General features: G+C 36.4%; 3 protein-coding genes and 1 pseudogene across 3 annotated transcripts; 1 reads left to right on the top strand and 3 right to left on the bottom strand.

Annotated features, from left to right (window-relative positions):
* Positions 1-714: 714 nt before the first annotated feature.
* Positions 715-3,177, bottom strand: LOC143569331 (uncharacterized). Its single transcript, XM_077055278.1, has 5 exons — positions 2,309-3,177; positions 2,061-2,223; positions 1,545-1,708; positions 1,199-1,457; positions 715-1,099 (listed from the first exon to the last, which is right to left on the bottom strand). The coding sequence occupies exons 1-5, from the start codon at positions 3,175-3,177 to the stop codon at positions 977-979; spliced, it is 1,578 nt and encodes a 525-aa protein (XP_076911393.1). The 3' UTR covers positions 715-976.
* Positions 3,178-7,096: 3,919 nt separating this feature from the next.
* Positions 7,097-10,559, bottom strand: LOC143569330 (metal transporter Nramp2-like). Its single transcript, XM_077055277.1, has 4 exons — positions 9,973-10,559; positions 9,157-9,293; positions 8,430-9,082; positions 7,097-7,441 (listed from the first exon to the last, which is right to left on the bottom strand). Exons 1-4 carry the CDS (start codon positions 10,557-10,559, stop codon positions 7,223-7,225), a joined length of 1,596 nt encoding a protein of 531 aa, XP_076911392.1. The 3' UTR covers positions 7,097-7,222.
* Positions 10,560-11,434: 875 nt separating this feature from the next.
* Positions 11,435-14,911, bottom strand: LOC143569326 (cytochrome P450 81Q32-like). The gene is made up of 2 exons (XM_077055275.1): positions 13,934-14,911; positions 11,435-12,076 (listed from the first exon to the last, which is right to left on the bottom strand). The coding sequence occupies exons 1-2, from the start codon at positions 14,831-14,833 to the stop codon at positions 11,456-11,458; spliced, it is 1,521 nt and encodes a 506-aa protein (XP_076911390.1). The 5' UTR covers positions 14,834-14,911; the 3' UTR covers positions 11,435-11,455.
* Positions 14,912-20,001: 5,090 nt separating this feature from the next.
* Positions 20,002-21,576, top strand: LOC143569325 (cytochrome P450 81Q32-like; annotated as a pseudogene).
* The last annotated feature ends 645 nt before the right edge of the window (positions 21,577-22,221 follow it).

The following is a 22,221-nucleotide window of genomic DNA, read 5'->3' as shown; positions in this document are numbered from 1 at the left end:
AAAGAAACGGAGAAAGATTATTACTTATACAACTACTAGGCCTACAAGAGGCTAGTCTTAGCAAAACACTCCATATATCTAATTACATATATTTTAGTCTAGTCAATTTACACTTTGAACCCAAATCAATCCTTTCATGATAGTGATGCCCACATGATCTATTTTATATCCAAAGGTAATTAAGCAACTTGATTTCACCCAATATGCTTTCTACCACAATCAGTTTGCCATTAAACACCATATCATTTCTTGTCTTTCATAGGCACCAAGCCAACCCTAAAAAAATGGCATAAAAAACCTTGGCTTTACGCTTTGGAAATTTAGTGTACTTATGCAAATCCAAAAGATCATGAACGCTAAAAGCAAAGATGCTTGGAGTCTTACACCACGATGAAATCGCCTGCCATACCAATTGTGCCAACTCACGGGACACGAGAATGCTTTCAACCGTCTACTCCATATCCCTACAAACTGAACAAGATATTGAAGCCACATCAACGTTTCTCTTGGCCAACAATGCCATTGCCAGTATCTCTCTAACTCAATTCTCCAAGCCAAGATTCCTTACCTTTTCGGGACTCAATTATTCCACATGAACATGTAGTGTGGTGTGATCTAGAATAATTATGTATAGTAATCCTGAAACGTCGGGCATAATTTTGGTGGTTGATGGCGGTTAACACCATGGACACTATTGTGAGCATATAATTCATCCTTCATGATTCAAAGTTCAAACAAAAGAAGATTTCTAAAAAAGTTAATACATCACATATATAATCACTAACCTCCCATGTCTTAACAACTTCATAACACAATGGTCAAAAGCCAAATTCCAAACGTCAACCTTGAAGGTTCAAGTAAAGAAGAACATAATTCAAGAGACAACATATGACAGACATTAATTGCTACATGATTTGTGAAGTAAAAACATCTATTCACAAACTAAACTTTCAAATTACCCACTGAAGTCTCTAGCTTAGACAAAATTAACCTTCTTTTTGTTGAATCTTCCAAGTATCTTTTTACCATAAAGATTGGTTTGCATAGACCACATGTTCTTGGAAATCAAGCCACATAGACACTCATGTGCATAACCCTGCTTACCATCAACAGTATCAAACATCATTTCATAAATCAGAAACTTTAGTATCAAAAACATTATTCTTTCATTATTTGGTAATTGAAAATATGAACTAACCTTGGAAACTTTAAGTGCTGACTGGATAACAAAATTTGCATACGGGTCCACCAAAAGCGACGATGAATTAGGGCTTCTAACAAGTTCCAAAACGATTCTTGTAGATATACCTTCTCCAGATTCAGTCAAACATTTCTCCACGACATTACTACCGTACTTATTGCATGATAAAGTTGCAAAATTCCCTTGCAGTTGCCTCACTAGCAGTGCAGTTAATTCTGGTATATTCAGTCCCACCATGTGTTGCAAAACATAATTACTAAACAAAATAATAACAGCAATTAATGAAAAGTTCAAAACCCATAAAGATAAATAAAAAACTCGCGTTTTGAGTTTAGAAACAAACCCGAAAGGATCTTCAGCTAGGTGAACTGAATTGGCCATAATTTCAGCAAGTATACGTGTTCTAACTTCTCCTCGCGCGTGTTCCACACACGCTTGTAGCACACAGCAGCCACTTCTATCAGTTGCTATTCTGTAGCACTCATTGGCGATTTCAGTGAGAATCGGCTGTCAAAGGTAATAACATTAGCATTAACGATCACAATCTTAAAATGTTCCTTAATATTCACAAAAATCTTCCTTAAAATGTTCCTTGATATGTACAACAAAAGTGTTCCAGAAAGATATGAAGATTCACATTAATAAGGTGCTTTGGTACCTCAAGCCAATTTTGGCTTTAATTAACTCAATAAAACTTGCATTTAGAGCTATAGATAAACAATATTATATAACAATCACAAAATAATACTAAATCAGCAATTTCACCTCTCTACTTTGACTTAACAGGAGGGGTGCTTACTGCTTACCCTTAACCAACCGCATAAAAATAAATAAAAAATTATGCTAGAGAACGTCGTACCATGTTAATATCGGTAGGGAAATTAACCAGACAAAATTGTATGACATGATGACCGTTCGGGTCGACTGCCAACATGGTTGCGCCGCGGTGTAAAGCTTTAATTACTAACTTCACCTGATTTGTATCTTGCAAATTCTCCAACAACTTTTGTACTGATCTTGTCCTATTAAACCACCAAAAACACAAATAAAAACATATGCTCTTCAAGTTCAAAAATTCAATTAAATAATTATAAACATTTCACATACCCGTGTGGATTCACACACACAAGAATAATATCTTTAACCATGGATAGAATTAACCGCATTTTCTGATCATCAGTACACAGAGCAACAAGCTTTTGAACCAAATAATTCCCAAATTGATCCTTCATCAAATCAGAAACCACACCAACAACCTCGGACAAAACAAACTCCACCTCGTCCGATGTTGGGTTGTCAAACATAGCTTGCAATATCCTACACCCATTTTGATCTTTAGCCATTGTGTAAATCCTACCCCTTAATTTCTTAAAACACCAAGTAACCTCATTATTTTGACTTTGACTTTGACTCTGATTTTGAAATTGGCTGCTACTGCAACTAGGATTATATTGCTCATATTGTTCATAATCATCTGATTTATGAAATTTCATTTTGTTACCAGTAATTTGTTCAAAATGTTGTGTGAAATTTAGGGTTTTGTTAGTCTCCAAACGAGACTTTCGGCCAAAGTCAAAGACGTCGTCAAACCCTAAAGAACAGTGCCGCCGGCGAGCTTCAATCTCGTCGGACCACCGTTGAACGCCCAAATCAGACTGCATTATTCTAGGGCTGTTCATCGGGTGACCAAAACCCTCTCCGGAGCCGGAGAAAGAACCGATTTGACCGGAAAACGGAGATGGGTTAGTGTTAAATGGCGCCGGAGAAAGACTAAGCAAGGAAAAGACGTTAGATAAGCTCTGATCGGCGTCAATCGGAGATGGTAAATGAGTAAAATGAGAAAAATGATTGTTTTCCGATAAATACGGGCCGTCGGAACTAAACTCCGGCGGAAAAGACGGGAATGGAACGCCGTTTCCGGCGTAGTTCTGGTGGGTCGGAAATTGCATCATGTGGGTGTTTCTTCGATGGTCCATTAATGGGTTGAAATATGAAATAAGACAGTGGGATTGTGAAATACGAGGTTTAGGGTTTTGGGATTTGAGGAACGTTTGTTGGTTGTTTGGGTGTGTGCTGATTTTGGGGGAGATGAAGTGGAATGGGGTTATGAAGAATGAATATGATTGATTGGTTGGTTGTTAACAATTTAGAGAGAGAAACAAAGGATTGCATGCAAATATGGAATGATATTTTGATGCGTGGAGGATAAGTTTGTCCACCGTGGCACTATGTGGGCCCCGTGAATTCTTTGATGCATACTCACGATGAATTCAAATGGTCGTCCCATGATAAATTAATGATTTTATTATTGGCCGTTTGTAAGTTCATCTGAACGGAAATCCGTACGACTTTTGTGTTGGATGAGAATCACATGAACAAGAATGTGTTTGTTATGATAATGCAATGCAAGAGTTCGGAATTGGGCATTATATGTTTATTCGTATCAAAATATCTTAACGCGTAGTCGCATATATGCTTTAACTTATATGTTAACGTTTTTATCTAAATGGGTTCAAACGATTGTCGGGAAGTATTTTTTTTTTTTTTTTTTTTTTAAGTTGTAAACATATTAACCAAGTTTGACGGGTCAACCTTGTTAAATTAAGTAGTACACTACAAGCATAATATATGATTTTATAATTTTGTGTAATACTAAAATGGTATGTTGCTATCCACCAAGTGAGCTTTTTATTATCTTTTGGACGGTTATGAACGTACATCACTGCATATTCTTTTTGTCTTTTATAGGCATTGAGGTACAAACTTGAAAAAGATGTGTGCACATGTAACCAGTTTTTTTTTTTTCTCCCTTTAATTTCCTCATGTAAATAAAATAGCATAGTGGTATGTTACTGTTAATGTAATAGCTAGAATTTAAATGATTTGAGAGTTGATTAGTCCGGCGACCATACAACGACCAATGATCCACATCCATTCGATCTGAGAAACAAAAGTCATACAAACGAATTAACCTTGAAGTTTGACCTCAAAATGAATGGATGAACTACACAATACGAACCAAAGTAGCATCCCCATAAAGGATAGTCCACGAGTGTGTAAAAGACGTCCCCATAAACAGAAACCAGTTAAAACTAAATTGATATCTTTGTTAAATGGGAATAAGGCCACCACATAGATGTTGGATTGATAGGTTACATTGCTCAATTCGGACACGACGCATATATCTGTATAAGAAGCATATATCTTTACCCGTAGCAACTTGAGTCACCCATAGATTTAAGTCATTTATCTAAACGTGTCAAACAGGTTGGCATGTAATAATCAAGTTGTTAAAATATTAACCAAGTTGACGAGTTAACCTGTTTAATTAATCGGGTTAAATAGATCTAACGCACACATTTTATGTATTGACAGAGTTAGATATCCAAAACCTTATATTTCTTCTCATGTTCTCTGTCATTTTAAAAATTAGATACAAAACTAGTACACCACGTGTATAAGATATAACTTATGATTAAATATAAAACTAAAGTTACTAATAATATGTCACCATCCATGTGAGCTTTCTTATCTTTTGGACAATTATGCACGTAAATCACTTATATATTCTCTCTGTCTTTTCCAGGCATTGAAGTATATATGAACTTGAAAACGATGGAGTGCATTAATTGTAACCTGTATTTTTATTTTTATATGTAAATAAAATAAAATAGTGGTAATTTACTATTTAATGCAATGTTTTATTTATGAAAAGAATTGCCATCGTCACTAATTAGAATTTAAATAATTTGAGAGTGGATAAATCTGATCACAAATTAGGATGAAGTAACCATAATGATCGGTTCGGATGGAAGAAAAAATGGGAAAACATTTGTAAGAAAACACATACAACTACCAATGTCCAACGATCCACATATATTCAACTTATGCATGGTGAGTTGTAAGAAAACGAGCCTTGAAGCTGAACTTCAAAAAGGATGGATGAACCACACGAGTCTTTCCACACTTTTTCTCTATTTTATCATGCATGTCATATCAGCTTTCTCCTTGTTTTTCAGATTTTATCTCATTTTCCCTCAAACATCACGGTGTCATCCCAATTTTTTCCTATTTTCTTCCGAAACGGTCCACCACAAGAAAATTCATCCGAAAAAATGGAAACTAATCCCCGGATTGCATAGAAAATCATTCGGGTGAAACCAAGGGATGGCGTTCATAACTAACCCCTTTTTGCCCTGATCATTCCCCAACTCCACTCTTTAGGTTCTTAACGAAGAGCCAACCTATTAAACAGGGCCCCATCGACAAAGTAGTAAGGCCCAAACATGAAGGCCCATCAAAATAGCTTCTTGACACAGCATCTTTTTTACCCCAAAGGGGATCCCATTAGAGGATAATTGTGGGAACGAGATCCCTTAACCAGATGTCTAATCATACTACTAAAGAAGAAGGAAACAAGGCATTTAAAGCCCAACCACTTCCAACAAACCCATGGAGGCTGGCAAGAAGGATGTGAAAGGAACATCATAAGTGGAGGAAGAAGCTTTAGGTCACATAGAAAAGCAATGAGATAATAACCAGAGGATATTATAAAATACAGGCTTATGTAAAGGGGGTGAAGCATTCAATATAACACACACATTCAATTACTCAATTTATGTCCTCAATCATATTTCATCAGCCATTTAGTGGTGTAAAGCCCTTGATATAAACCATACTTGTGTAACTTGCATATTAAAGACACCAACAAGTAGATAACTAAGTTGGGTTAAGTGAACTTTTTATACCTATATTGTTCTTCATATTTCTCTCTAGAAAGTATATCTTGTAAGAAGTGGAAGCATTATGTTGGGTGCGTAGAGAAAGAAAGAATAACAAGTACTCAATGTTCCTGGCAATCTATGGTTGATGTCGCAGCTCATTGCAACTGATGTGAAGGAGAAAGGGGGAAGTAATCCATGGATAGACTATGAAGGGAGGAGAATGATAGGCTTCAACGACACGGAGAGAGGAGCGTCCATGAGCCTCCATTGACGATGCTCGTCATCCACCAACATAGAGGAGGGGGCATTTAGGGGATCGCCAACAAACACTCCGCTAATCCTGGTCTCAAATTTGTCATTGTCAACTACGGGGCTCGAACCCTCACGCAATGGCAAACCTAGAGTTCTTTTCATAACCGTCAATCGGAGGACTTATCAAAATTTTATGAGGGGCAATCAGGATTTCAACACAATTTTTTATGAAAGACGGTTACCCCCATCTTTGTATGTGGGTACACCTATCCTCACGAGTGAGGACACCACTATGTGCATACCTTGATATAGTTGTGCTACATATGTAATCAATAATACTAGAAAAATACTATATGAGTGGAACGTTATAAATATATTAGTCGTGTCCTTGTATACTTGGTTCCGGGTACTTAACCAACAATCTTTCACTTACACATGATTCAACATATGTGACACAACAGTAAACGACGGCCCGAATAACGACTTAACACTTGGCCATCAGAAGCATAAGTTTTGAACCAAAAGTCAATAAGTAATAAGTTACCAATTATCTAAAGAGTGGACAAAAGACCAAGTGTTAAGGGCATCATGAATTGGTTTGTATATATGGTTATTGATTTGACCTATTTGAAACAAACGTAACCTGAACCGATTTGAAACAAACGTAATACAACTAATTTTGCTATAAACGTTACTTAAATCTAACAAAAGTGATACAAAACTAAGGTGTTTTAAAGCCGTATACCAAATGAATCAATGCTCTATGTCAAATATTCATGTCTACTTTCACGCTACCAACGTGCAAACAAAATATTTCGCTATTCTACACAAAATCAAATCAAATACAAGATAAAGCTTTCAACTTTGGTTAATGGTCATCCTATGGACAGTAATTCAGTAAATATCTTCATTTCTCTTTGTGAAAACTTCAATCTCTTCTTCATGTTCTTTCAGTTCATTTAAACTGAAGTTAAAGTTTATATATTGCTATACCAGCAGCCAATCTTTGACTTTGAAAAAACGGGTCAACGGACTTGATTTATTTTCAAATATTTGCATACCCTTTATTGATTATATTGCTAAACCATGTAGATGGTAGGTAATTTCCATGATTTATAAGATATAATATAAATGCCACATAAGCGGTGGTACATGTTATGGCTAAAGACCCAAACAAGAACCCGTTGACCTCGGCTACAAAAAAATCAATCAAAAGGTAACCGTTGATCACCATCACTAAGGCAGCCACACTCCACGCAATTTTCTGCAATTTATAAATATAACTAAATAACTAAATGAAATTGAATGACAAAATTAATGATATAGTTTTTAATCATATTAAACACATTAATATTACAAATTTACAGAAATGGGAAAAAAGTGTAACTGGTTAACCAACCCGCCCCGCTTGCCTCAATACATAAAAACTACATGTTTTGGCCCATTTCCAACCCGTTCGACCCAGCCATTTGACCATCTTTAGCTAAAGGTTTTGACTTTTGATGATCCATGTTTACTTCAAAATATCATACTGATGTTTCATAGTTTTTTCTTGTTAACTAGGGGTGTAAACGAGCCAAGCTGGTTGAGATCAACTTCCTAAAAGCTCCAAATCGAGCTGAGCTTAACTGAGCTCGAGCCTAGAAATAAGCTTGTTTAATAAACGAGCATGAGCTCGAGCTTCATATATCAATCCAGAGCTGGCTATCGAGCCTCAACAAGCTTATTACTTATGCAACTTTTTTTAAATATAATTATCTAATAACTACTACTAAGTATAAAAGTATGATAAAATTGACCAAATAATGTATATCATGTTATATAAAAAAATTATAATTAAAATATACACAAAAAAATCTTATAAATGCATATAAATTAATAATTATATAAAAAAATGAGTCGATCCCGACTACCCAAGCTTCATATATCAAGCCTGAGCCGGCTTACGATCCTAAACAAGTCCATCATTTATATAACGTTTATTTAATATATATTTGATAATTATTATTATGTATAAATTATGATAAAATAACCAAATAATATATATTATGTTATACATAAAAAATAATGATAAATGTATATAAATAAATAAATTAATTAATTAATAACATAACAGCCAGTCATGAGCTAAAAAAACACTCACGAGCTCAGGCTTGACTAGTTTAAACCCCTAAACTAAAAACAAGAATGCCATTTAACTTTCACAACAACAATATTACCCAAACAACAAAAGAATCAAGCAAAGATCGCACCTTTAAAGTCGGTCCAATCTTGAAACTCCCCATAACTTCCTCTTTCGACACCAACGTCAAAAGCGGAATAAGTGCAAACGGGATCTGAACCGACTGAAGAACATTAAGCCACTCATTCAGCACATCCAACGAAGCTTCCGACTTGTTAAACACAAGTGCCACAATCATTGTCGGCACAATCGCACAACTCCTAGTTATTAATGCCCTTAACCACTTTTTCAAGCGAAGATCAAGAAACCCTCCCATTATAAACTGACCCGCATATGTACCCGTGATTGTACTACTTTGACCCGCAGCCAATAACCCAATACCCCAAATGTACAAAACAGGCACAAACCCTCCTCCATATATTTTTTCAAGATACTGACCCGCGTTTACAAGCCCTATGCTATCGGCTTGCTTTGTATTATGAAACCCTTTTGCGAAAACAGTTGTTACACATAAATTTATCATGAAAGAAACGAAAAGCGCGATCGAGGACTCAATTGTGTAGTAATTTATGGCTTCTTGGACCCTCCCTGTTTTGTTCGGGTCAATTTTTCTTGATTGGACTAACGCAGAGTGTAAAAATACATTGTGAGGCATTATTACACATCCTACAACTCCAACTGCTTGCCTAATTGTTCTTGAACTGAGCTTTGGGACTAAAAGACCTGTGAATAATATACGTAAATCAAGAAATTGCACATACTATTGTAGTAAAATATTAAAACTAGAGAAATTTAACCTATTAAAAGTTCCTTTCCACTAGGTTTTGCATCTGCAAACATCCATGCGAACGATAATCCCATTGTTGAGATGAGAACTGCAAACACAGCTTCCAAATTCCTCACTCCATAGTTTTCAAGAAGCAAAAACATGAAGCTGTTGATATAAATTCACCATTGTTATGAAAAGAAGCAAAAAAGATGAATTACAATAAACCTCTAAACAGTATTGTAGAAACAGTTGGGCGCTAGACAGGCTGTGGGGTACCGACTAGCGATTAAAAGGGATTAATCATATTAAAATTTTTATATGTATATTTTGAAGAATTCAATGTCGTACAACTCGCTAGACGCCAGTCGGACGGTGGGGTACCAACTAGCGATTAATCGGGATTGACCAGATGGGAATTTTATATGTAATGTTTCCGAATTATTTATACATATATAAAAATTTCAAATACCTCAAAAGATTTCAACAAATTTTTTCTGAAATTTGACAAATGCTACCGATTTTAGGGGCCTATTAGGTGAAATCGAATCGGTAGCCCTCCGATCTCTATTAATCGGCACCTAATTGTGATTTCTACAACACTAGAATGAATAATTACATACAAAAGTTCACATAAATACTTCAAAGTTCACAGAGAGTATAGTTCAAAGATAAACAATTATACGTAAACATAACAAATCAATTAGAAAAAATCCAAACATTTAACTAGTTCATGGTTTGGGTCGGGAATTCGTGTTAAATGGCTAAAACCAAGATCTAATTTTGACCACCCATTACCAATTAACCACCGATTAATCCCGATTTCAAAACTCAACAAAATACTAACCAATCAGAAGCAGTAATGACAACCCCAGCCCAAATCGGCAGCACCCCATTACTCAAAATCTGTATCGCAATCGCACTGCCAATCACTTCCTGAATATCAGCTCCGATCAACGCCACCTCAGCCATAACCCACAACACCAACCTCGCCCAATTCGGATACTCTTCCCGACAAAGCTCCGACAAATGTTTTCCGGTAGCCACCCCAATCCGAGCGGACAGCAGCTGGATCAACAGACCCATTATAGTGGCCCACATCAGCAGCCAAAGCAACGAGTACCCGGCAACAGCTCCGGCCTGAAGATCCCCTTCGAGATTCCCCGGATCCAAAAACGCGATGCTCATTAGGAACCCGGGTCCGGTGAATAGCCACAGCTTCTTCCATGAAAAGGGCGGCGTGTTGGTGGAATCTTCGGAGAATGAATCTGAATCGAAGCCGTCGATTATTATTTTTTGTTGGGATTCGAAGGCGTTGTTGTCGGCGGTGCGAGTGGGGGTGAAGTCGGTGGATAAGGGGAGGAGAGTGTGGTGTTCTGATTCGGGTTCGGGTTTGGGTTTTGGTTCGGTGATCGGAGAGGAGTGTTGTGTCATGGTCGCCGGCGGGATGAGGTGATCTCCGGCGCCGGGAATAAGACGTGTAATTAGGAATAGAGTTCGTTACTTTTCCTCCGGATTTGTTTGGATCATGACTTTAAAGGTTTTGGGTTTGTTACAACTTACTTGAAAAATAGCTTATTCTTCTCTTTAAGATATTTACCTATTAATTTTATACGCTTTTATTTTTATTTTTTAACTTTATAAATAGATTAAAAAAAAATCAAATGCAATAATGGTTAATCATAATCATAGAACATTCTATATCCATGAAATTAATTCTTAAAATCAAAGCACGTGATTTTGAAATTGTCAATCATTATCCAGTTAATCAAGCATTACCTTGTTCAAACACATAGATTAGATAGTTGATTGATCAACTTTTGGTTTGTTCTTAATGAAAATGTTTTTAGCGTAATTATGAAAAACATATTTGTATTTGAGTATAATTGGATTTTAACATTGAGGGTAATTTGTATATACCTTAAGTGTAATTCGTGTACGTAATGTATGATAGACGATTATTATACTGTAACCCTCACATGAATATATATATATATATATATGCATTTCAATTTCACAATTTATTATAATTGCAAACGTAACATGACGAGTCTCTTTATTTGGAATGAGTCGTTTGTAGAATGCATGCCATTAAAAGAATTTTTATAAAAATTAGCATGTTGTGCTTGATACACAACTTAATTTAAGTTTTATTTCGTGAACTACTTTCTCAAGAGAGTTTTTTCGTGAGTAAATAATTTCTCATAGTTAATTGTAAGTTTAAGAGATTAAATCAAATGACTGTTTACCATCTTGTATAAAATGAAAATGTCACGCATTATTGATTGAATTTTCCACCATCCATTTAAATAAATGGATGTTACACGTACTCATAGTTGGGACAATAGATCTTGCAACTCTAACCGTGGTTTGCACTTGGCAACCAACGGTTTAGCTTTGGGCATAGTGACTCCAGGACCTTCTGTCATATCAATCATCTTATCACTTAATCGTTCCCAGTCAAAGCATTGAATTAGCAACCCTAGAGTTGACCCAAGCATACGAACAGCCAAACCCTCCCCTAGGCATCCCCTTCTTCCAGACCCAAATGGCATAAGCTTAAACCCATCTCTCATTCCTTCGAGCCCTTTAAACCTTTCAGGATTGAACCTTTCAGGGTCGGGCCACAACTTGGGGTCATGATGTATGGCCCATTGATTAACAAGCAGCATGGTCCCACGCGGTACGTTGTAACCGTCAATAATACAATCTTGTGATGACTCATGAGGAAGTAGTAAAGGAACAACATGGTATAATCTTAATGTCTCGTTTATAATCCAACGAAGGTAAGGCAGGTCAACCATATCTAACTCATCAACAATACGATCTTTGCCAATTTTACTATCAATCTCATTTTTCGCCTTTTGTAGAACTTGTGGATGGTTTAGCAAAAGGGACAAACACCATTCCATGGTTCCAGACGTAGTATCAATGCCAGCCATCAACAAGACCTGATCACAAGTTTTCAAGAATATGATAAAAATATATTTTGATGAGAATATGTTTTGAAAAGTTCCATGGTGCAAATGAGTACACATCCGCAAGTAAAGAAAAAAAAAGGGTTTGATAACTGCCAAATATAAGATACTCTGTTCACTAGTCAAAACCCGTCTTCTTAAAATCAAACCAGTTGTGAGTTTTGGCAAACCAATTAGAACAAGGCTGAGCTCCACTAGTTCGATTATACAGAGAATAAGAGATTGAGCTTAAACCTTAAGCTTTATATATATAAACTACACAAGTTTGAGTTTGACTAATTTATTGTTTATTTTTTTTTTAAACGATAGACTTTTTTATTTATTAGGTCATTGGGTTCTCCAAATTAGTTTGCCTAATTTAACGTAGCAATTACTTATTTTTTTAGTATATATATTACTACTATTTATAATGCATTAATACTTTTCAACTTGACTACTATTGTTTAAAAAACGAGCTAGCACATGGCTCATATTCTATACAAGCCAAATTCGAGATCAAAACTTCAGCTCAATTAATGACTTTTAGCCGATCAAAGACAACTTAATTAAAACTAGAGGGCAACGAAGACCTGTAACAGCTTTCTGGCAAACCTAAACTCAAGATCTGATGTCGTGGTGACAGGTCGATGTGGGGATTTTTTTTTCAAAGTACTAGGTTTAGAAAGAAAAAGAGTGGTTTCTAGGTGTCTGAAAATGAACCAAATGAATTTTAGGTGTCCAGCCATCTCAGATGGTTGGATCATGTTTACTCTCCTAGTGGCGTTCCATGTAAGCGATGACGTGTACATTTGTTGTGACTGGATTAGCCATCTCAGATGGCTGGATACCTAAAATTTATTTGATCCGTTGTCAAACACCTAGAAACCATTTTTTTCTTTTTAAACCTCTTACTTTGAAAAAAAAAATCAGATGTGGGGACAGTGGTGTTTGGTCATTCCGGCAACATATGGTTTTTCTGACGAAGGGTTGAATCTCTAGCGAGGATAGCCGACTAACAGAGTAACTTAGCCTACTCGACACCTTTTCCCTTTTTCTGGTGATGGTAGTTGTTGGTTTCGGTGGTGGTGTTTTGCGTGATGGTTGTCGGTAACAACGGAAGATGTGTGGTTGTGGTCAGAGGCGGACGCAACTTATAAGGTGGTGCTACCCCTCAACTTTTCCGGCGAAGTGGAAATTTTTACGTTTTATGCATTACGTTATCCCTGAAAATTATATTACGCTACCCATCAAATATTTTGAAAGCCCAAAGCGCAAGATAATTAAAAGCCTACCATTTAATTAAAACTTAAATGCCCAACTTAAATAATCGGGTGATGGTGAGTAGATGCTTGGTTGGTTGATGGTGAAGTGTGTTCGGGTGAGTTGGAAACGAGTCAAGGTGCAATCAAAGTTCTGGTCAAGGGTTGAGAGCGCAATCATAAGAAGTCAAACCCGATCAGAGTCGTAGGTCAAACTGTTGGTTAAGGTTTGGGTCAAGTTAGTCAAACCGGACCTTTACCTTATAGGAATAAGCTAGTAGGTAAAAAGCACACGCTTAAATCGTTCAATTATTATTTATTTATTTTTAAATAAACTAAACGCATGTAAAACAGACCAAGCTCTAACGTCTCAACTCAACAAATGACTTGCTAATGTGACTAAAAATATTAAGTTAAAATTTGAGCCACCTAGAATAAGTTGATTCATTGTACAATCCTACCATGGTCTATACTGTATATCTTTTCTATTTTAACACATCAAGTTGACCGACCTCTAGTCTAAACGAGCTTATAATTTATATAATCTAATAATAATATCCATATAAAATAAAAAAGTTACTTAACAAAATACCTGCACAAAGTCTCGAATCATTTGATCACTATAGTACTCAGGATCTGATTCTTGCAACGATAACAACACTTCAATCAACGTCTTCTTCTTCTTCATCTTCGTGTCGTCTTTAGACCTTCTAAGTTGCTCGATCAATCCTTGAAAGAACCGATCCCTCCTTTCCTGCAAAGCAATCACCTTCTTCTCAAACCCCTTCCCGCCCAACCAACTCAAGAACGGCAAGTAATCGGCCGTAACCGAAGCACCCGCAAGCAAAAACGTCTCATCCATTATCTCCCTGAACCGTTCTCCTTCTTCCTCCGGTTCCCAATCATCCCCGCCAAAATTAAAATACCTCTTCCCGGATATCATCCTCATCAGCACATTCAACGTCAGTTCGTAGAAAACCGATTTGAAATTCACCGGGGAGTTAGAATTTGACATCAGTTTACGGATCAGAAACCGGTTTTCACCCATGCGGATGTGGTGGAGTTCGTTGATGCGGTGAGTTGATAAGATCTCGATAGCGGCAATGCGACGTAGGTTGCGCCAGTTGTCGCCGTAGGAAGACCAAATGAGAGTGGTGTAGTTGTTGCCAATGAGCTTTCCGAATAGCATCTTCGGGCGGTTTGCGAAGATAATATCGTTTTTGGTGAAGCATTGTTCGGCTGCGGACGGGGAAGAGATGATAAGTACGCGGCGGAAGCCTAGATGGAGTTGGATAACAGGGCCGTGCTTCGCGGAGAGTTTGGCTAAGGTTCGGTAGAGTGGTCGTTTGAGGAGGTAGAGATGGCCGATGATAGGGAGGGTTGGGAAGATGGTTGGTGGGTGGTTGGCGGATTTGTGATGGAGGTGGGTGGTGAAGAGATATGAAGCTAGGAGGAGTATGAGGGAGATCATGTATAGATAAACAACCTCCATTGTTGAAGGTTTTTGGTGAGTGTTAATGGTGGATCTTACTATCTTAGTTGTGTGATATATTGTTGGTGAGTTGAGTGACATGGTGCTGATAAGAAAATGACGTGATATCATTCATTCGTGAAAAATCAATTTTTTTTTTCTTTTTGACAAAAGTGTTACCGAAGATGGACGAAACTTCTATAGTTGAACAGGTGGTTGAGATCAACTCTCAACATTCTTGTCAAATAATTAGAGTTGTACGTTGTAGGAAGGTAGGATGTATCTATTTGTGCGAGTTAGACTAAACAGCTTATCTAAAATGACATCAAAGAATTTTGCAAATTATAAGACGGGGGTTATGAGCGGTTGTAAGTGTGAATTATAGGGTGGAGAGAAGCTGTACGTTGTATGATGTAGGAATGTAGGATGTATATGTTTGCGCAAATTAGAGTATTCCTAATAGCTTTTCTAAAATGATATGAGAGGATTTTGCAAATTGTAAGACGCAGTTATGAATGGTTATAAGTGTAAATTATAGAGTGAAGAGAAAAATGCAGTAATTTTTTGTAAATCTAGGGAAACTTTGTTTGTCCTTATTTATTTTTTAATATTTATTGAATTGGTTGAGTAGATCAGAGAGAAAACTGCAATGAAAAAATATAAAAAAATATTATTTAATTGAACATAAGAGATAAATATAGTGTTTTTTAGTGTAATTGTTGAAATAAGGATGAAGAATTTGCTAGGAATGCTCTTACACCTATGCTCTCGTACCTTTCTAAACCAGGTCTATGACACAAGACCAACCTCAGCCATTCTTTTAAAATCACAAATCTGGACGAATCAAACTAAAAAATCTAGGGTATGGGGTTTAGACCGCCTGAACAACTATGGAGAATCGGCTAATCACCGAAAGTTGTAGCCATGAAGGCTTCGGTTTCGCCATGGAGATTAACAAGGATGAACATTTCGGTTTTTTGTTTTGTAATAATAAAAATAAAATCATGTGGAATCTTTAATTAACTATTTATTTAATACTTAATTTATTTTATATTTATTAAATAAAAATGGATCTTTTTGTAATTGCGCACACATTTAATTGAAAAAACAAGGGTCATCCGCTCAAAAGAGCATTCATGTTACATTTTAGAAATAGTAGAGTATACTTGTAAATTTAGAAAGATGGGAAGCACGCGTGCAAATTATAGGAAGCATCCGAGTAATTAACTCAACTAATTAAATTTATGGGAAAAATAACCAAAATGACCCATTTTAGCAAGCAAATTCCTTGATTACTCCCCCTCCCAAATAAAAAAAAGAGTTAAGCTAAACGTACCCTCTCGTGTACTTGTCATACCTCATCCCCTAGACTTTCAATTCCTTGTACAATTTTATTTGACATATGACCACCCTGTAATATTTTTTGCAATTTCAAGTCTCCTTTTAAAATATCAAATCAAATCCATACATTTTATTTTTCTTTTTTCATTTTCTTTCCTTTTGTTTTATTGTTCATCATCATATTTGTTATTGGATGCACTATTAAATGCTTTTAAAGAATATAATGATATAACGTACTTATAAAAACAATAAGATGTTTTGTATATTTTATCTTATCATATATTTCCCATCGACTAAAAAAAAGTATCATATTAATAAATGATATGAACCTTTTGAGGTGTGGCGAAATTAAACCATTATAATATGGTATCAACCTAACATGATTTGTGAAAGTTTAACTATTTTTTTCAGGGTTTTTGAAGTCGCCTACATAAATGATGGTTTATTTCTTAGTCAAACATATGCTTGAGATATTCTCACCCGAGTTTGATTACTTGACTCCAAATCCTTGTCCACTCCTCTTTCTACCGTGAATGTTTTCACTACTTCTGGGTACTATTTCATGGCGTAACTCTATGCCGGTCATTGGTTGGTGCTTTGCAGTATTTTACTATTACTCGACCAAATTTATCATATGTTGTCAATCAAGTCAGTCAATTCCTTAATCCCACAGACGACCACTTTCACATGGGCAAAGATATTATGTGATATGTTAAGGAAACTATAGTCATGGCTTGCATATTTTCATGTCCAACAAAGACATCTCTTGTAGGTTTCAGACACAGATTGGGCTTGGTGTATCGAAACATGCCGTTCAACTTATGGCTATTCCATTTTCCTTGGCGGAAATATGATCTCTTGAAGTTTCAAGAAACAACCAACAGTTGCTCGCTCTAGTCGTGAATCTGAATATCAGGCAACGCTACAGCCGAAACTATATGGATCACTCATCCCTTACGCGATCTTAATGCATTGTCACCTGATCGTCCAACATTGATATGTGAAAACTTGAGTGCTATCTTTCTCAGTCAAAACTCGCTTACTCATAAAAGAGTATCATTTTGTTCGCAAGCTTGTTCCCGTCGGAAACCTTTCAAATATAGTGTATCACAATGTTTAAACCTATGCTTCAATTTCATCAAATTAGGGATGTCAAAACAGGTTTAATCGTGTTAAATAAGTTAGAGACGACGAGTTTAACACATGTATCAAACTTAAATACAACTTGTTTAACTATTTTATATGTCATGCCTATAACACAACTTTAAGTTTCATGTACCAATAAGAATAAATATCAGACATTATCCTGCTAATTTCAATTATTTAAAAAAAATTATTTAATAAACTATTTTGATTAACATGTTTAATCTTATTTAAAGGAGGCGCTCAATAGCCCTACATCAAATAGGTTAATTTTCAAAAAAGATAATAATAAATACAATGAAAGAAAGAGAGAAACGGATTAGAAAATGACAATACACCATTAATTTTTGGTTTAGATTTTTTTTTCTCATTATTCTTTTTATTATGTAATAAACCCCCAATAGGAATGACAATGAAACCCGAATCCGATAGGAAAACCCGACATAAATGGGACGGGTAATACCCGGCTTGTTAGGGTTTGGGATTTCTAATATACCCGATTACCCGATAACATACACCCATTTACTCGATTATATACCCGATGTACCCGATATAGCTTATTATATTATACATATACTACATTCCAAATATATTATTTGTCGAAACTTGTTTATGTCAATTATTTGAGATATTCTACCTTTAAGGTAATCATCTTTGTAATCGATTAGCTATATTTTGTCAAAACCCCGGTAGAAACCCGACGGGTTTTGAGTCGGGTATACCCGACGAGTATTTTGTCAAAACCCGATAGGAAACCTGACACCCGAAGGGAAAACCCGAAACCCGACGGGTAATTACCGATTAAAACCCGATGGGTTTGAGATAAACTTTTATAACTGGGTATGGGTTTGGGAATACCTAAATCCTACCCAAACCTAACCCATTGCCATACCTAACCCCCAATGAAAGTATGAACATTTCTACTTGATCTAAAATAATAAGGTAGTGTTTGATATGCCGGAATAAAAGAAGTAATGGAATGAATCAACGTGATGGAATGAAAAACGGGGTGTTTAGTTGGTCAATGGAATAAAATCAAACCATTACATAAGGAATTTCATTTCATCAAAACCATTCCTTTCCATACTGTTTTTTTTTTCTCATTACATTTCTCTTTACCCTACTTTCTAAACAGCACCATATAACAACCACCACCGCAACTTGACCACCATTGCCACCACCTGACTGCCCACACCACCACAATCACAGCCACTTGACTGCCACTATCTTCATCACCACCACCATCGCTTGACCACCCATCGATGCCACCACCACCTTCTGACCACCCGCCACTACAACCACCACCGCCACCTGACCACCGACGCCACCATCAACACCGCACCACAACCACCACTTAACCATTGCCGCTGTCACCGTCATCACTGCCATCGCCGCTATCAGACCACCATCGCCACCACCAATGTTATCATTGCCAATTTTTTTTGTTTTTGTTTTGTTAACTTTATTTATTTTGAGGTATATCTTTTTGCATTTCAATTTCATTCATGCCCAGTGGCGTAGCTACATTAGTGGTAGGGGGGTCGACCGACCCCTCTGAGAAAAAAAATTTTAGTGGTATATATTTGTGTTAAAATTCCGGTTGACCCCTATGAATATTTGATGCCGACCCCTATGGATTTGAGAACGACTATCAACAGAGAGAACTTGAGATGAAAAGAAAAGAGTAAACCAACCATATTTCCAGTAGCCGACGCAAAGAAGTATTCTCATGTTGCAGTTAAAAAAGAAAGAAGATGACCTAATTTAACATTTTAAGGATGTAATTGCCATTTACTAACTCTCTTTCACAGCCCATTATATTACCAAAATTGAATAGGATATGTGAATATAATGATAATGTCAACAAAACATTTAATTATTTCTAAGTTAGTTTACTTATAAATTATAACCTAATATATAATAAAAGTCAACATGTTTTTTGCCGAAAATTACTTGACCATTTATTTCGTATATGATTAATTAACTTTTAATAAGTATTTGTTTTGCTTTTATATATTTTTTAATATATGAATATCGAACGAATAATGTTATAATTAGATACCAAAAAATAAAAACTCATAGAAAACAACCATAAATATATTGTATTTTAATGATGTATAACTAATGACATATCCTGTAATCTTTTTTTGGTTATATGGTAATATGGTATGTTGTGTGATTATCTTTTTTTTATATGACCTGGCCATATTTAACCCGACTTAAACGACCAAAGCGGATCGAAAAAGAAATTATATACTGATTTGACCTGACCCATACAACCGAACTGGACCGAAGAAAAATTTATATAGCGATAAGCAACTGAGTACTAACACAGAAGTTTTCCGACCCCTGTAAGAAAATTTTCTGGATCCGTCACTGTTCATGCCGTTTCTTTAATTTTTTTTTTTGCTACCAGAAAACTTAAAGTAATAATTTATTGCATTCTCGTAGATTACAAATAATAATGATTTATTTTTAATTTCACATTCATTTCATTAACTTCTACCAAACAAAGCCTGATATTATTGTAACATACCAAAAATAGTGTGTACAACCTTTTCGAAATAAAGAAGTATCAGATATCACGTGGTTAATACATTAACAAAAAAAAAGTTATACGGTTTTTTCACGTCATTTTGGTCATAGTAACTCAGCTCGCCCACTCTATATACCACCATCAACACAGGCACTAGAAACTTTCAACAATGGAGGTTCCTTATCTATACGTCTCCCTCCTACTCCTTGTAGCTTCATACCTGTTCACCACCCGCCTCCGTCGCAAATCCGCCAATCTCCCGCCAACCATCTTATCGGCCCTCCCTATAATCGGCCATCTCTACCTTCTAAAACCACCACTCTACCGAACCCTAGCCAAACTCTCTGCTAAATACGGCCCTGTTATCCAACTACAGCTAGGCTTCCGCCGCGTACTTATTATCTCCTCTCCTTCCGCAGCCGAACAATGTTTCACCAAAAACGATATCATCTTCACAAACCGCCCGAAGATGTTATTCGGAAAGATCATCGGCAACAACTACACTAACCTCGTATGGTGTTCCTATGGCGAAAACTGGCGCAACCAACGCCGCATTGCCGCTATCGAGATCTTATCAACTCACCGCCTCAATGAACTCCACCACATACGGATTGATGAAGTCTGCCTTCTGATCCGTAAACTGATATCGAATTCTAACTCCCCGGTGAATTTCAACTCGGCATTTTATGAACTGACGCTGAATGTGATGATGAGGATGATATCCGGAAAGAGATATTTTGGCGGGGATATTCCGGCAGTCGAGGAAGAAGGGAAACTGTTCAGGGAGATAATGGATGAGACGTTTTTGCTCGCGAGTGCTGCTAATATCGCGGATTACTTGCCGATCTTGAGTTGGTTTGGAAAGAATAGTTTGGAGAAGAAGTTGACTGTGTTGCAAGAAAAGAGGGATCGGTTCTTTCAAGGATTGATCGAGCAACTTAGAAGATCCAAAGGCGAAGCGAATAAGAAGAAGACGATGATTGAAGTCCTGTTATCTTTGCAAGAATCAGATCCTGAATACTACAGTGATCAAATGATTCGTAACTTTGTGCTGGTATATAATTATATAGTAACTTTTTATAACATATGTTGTTGATCGTATACTTGAAAATTCGTGTCTAGGTTTTGTTGTTGGCTGGAACTGATACTACGTCTGGAACCATGGAATGGTGCCTGTCTCTTTTGCTAAACCATCCGCAAGTACTACAAAAGGCGCAAAACGAGATTGATAGAAATGTTGGCAAAGATCGCCCTTGTGGGTGAGTCGGATATGGTTAATCTACCTTACCTTCGTTGTATTATAAACGACACATTACGATTATACCCTAGTGCTCCTTTATTAATTCCTCACGAGTCATCACTACATTGTATTATTGGGGGTTACAGCATACCTCGTGGGACCATGTTGCTTGTTAATCAATGGGCCATACAACATGACCCCAAGTTATGGCCTGACCCTGATAGGTTCAATCCTGAAAGGTTTGAGGGGCTGGAAGGCTCGAGAGATAGGTTTAAGTTGATGCCATTTGGGTCTGGAAGAAAGGGTTGTCCAGGGGAAGGTTTGGCCATTCATATGCTTGAGTTAACTCTAGGGTCGCTAATTCAATGTTTTGATTGGGAACGATTAAGCGATAAGATGGTTGTTATGAGGGAAGGTCCAGGTATCACCATGCCCAAGGACAAACCGTTGGTTGCCAAGTGTAAACCACGTCTAGAATTACAAGATCTATTGGCCGAACTATGAGTCTACGTAATATCTTATTATTCGAATACAAGTTGTTAAAACGAATTTGTATACTTGTCATGTTGGACACTAATTTCAAATAAAAAGAGTCGTAATTCGTATATCAAATAAAAAGAGTCGAACTATGAGCCATGTTCGTAACCTCCTCTAACAAGTTGATATTAGCCGATGACTCGTAATCTAAAATTTCCAAAGTCGACCTATTCGTATATCAGAATCTGAAACCTCTAGAGTCCGAATTGCTCGTAATTTGTAACTGTCAGTCCTTCAATCGTATTCGACTTAAATGCTTGCCGTATTTTTCTTAAATGCATGCCGTATTCATGAGTTCATGTTTATCATAATAAATAACCTTTAAATAGGTTTAGTTAAATTGGTCAAATTCATATTGCCCTAACACGTTTAAATGTACCAATTTATTTTTGATGTAGTTTATGTTAAAACTTAAAAGAGAACTTCATCTCTTGTAATATTTCTAGACTGATATTATTCAAATATTAAAAAACTGTGCTAAACAGATCTAGCTTGTTTTAACTCAAGTACATGAGTCGTGTTGGGTTTGTGTGTTTACACTATTTATGGATTCATGTAATCTTTGTTGGTTCGTGTCAGGTTCGACCTACCAACTCCAGAACACACTTATGT

The sequence above is a fragment of the Bidens hawaiensis genome, unplaced genomic scaffold, assembly GCF_021521415.1.
Source record: "Bidens hawaiensis isolate Kalapana, Puna unplaced genomic scaffold, B.hawaiensis_p1.1 tig00024457_1, whole genome shotgun sequence".
Taxonomy (NCBI): domain Eukaryota; kingdom Viridiplantae; phylum Streptophyta; class Magnoliopsida; order Asterales; family Asteraceae; genus Bidens; species Bidens hawaiensis.
Note: the sequence above shows the minus strand (reverse complement) of the source record. Positions and strands in the feature narration are given on the sequence as shown.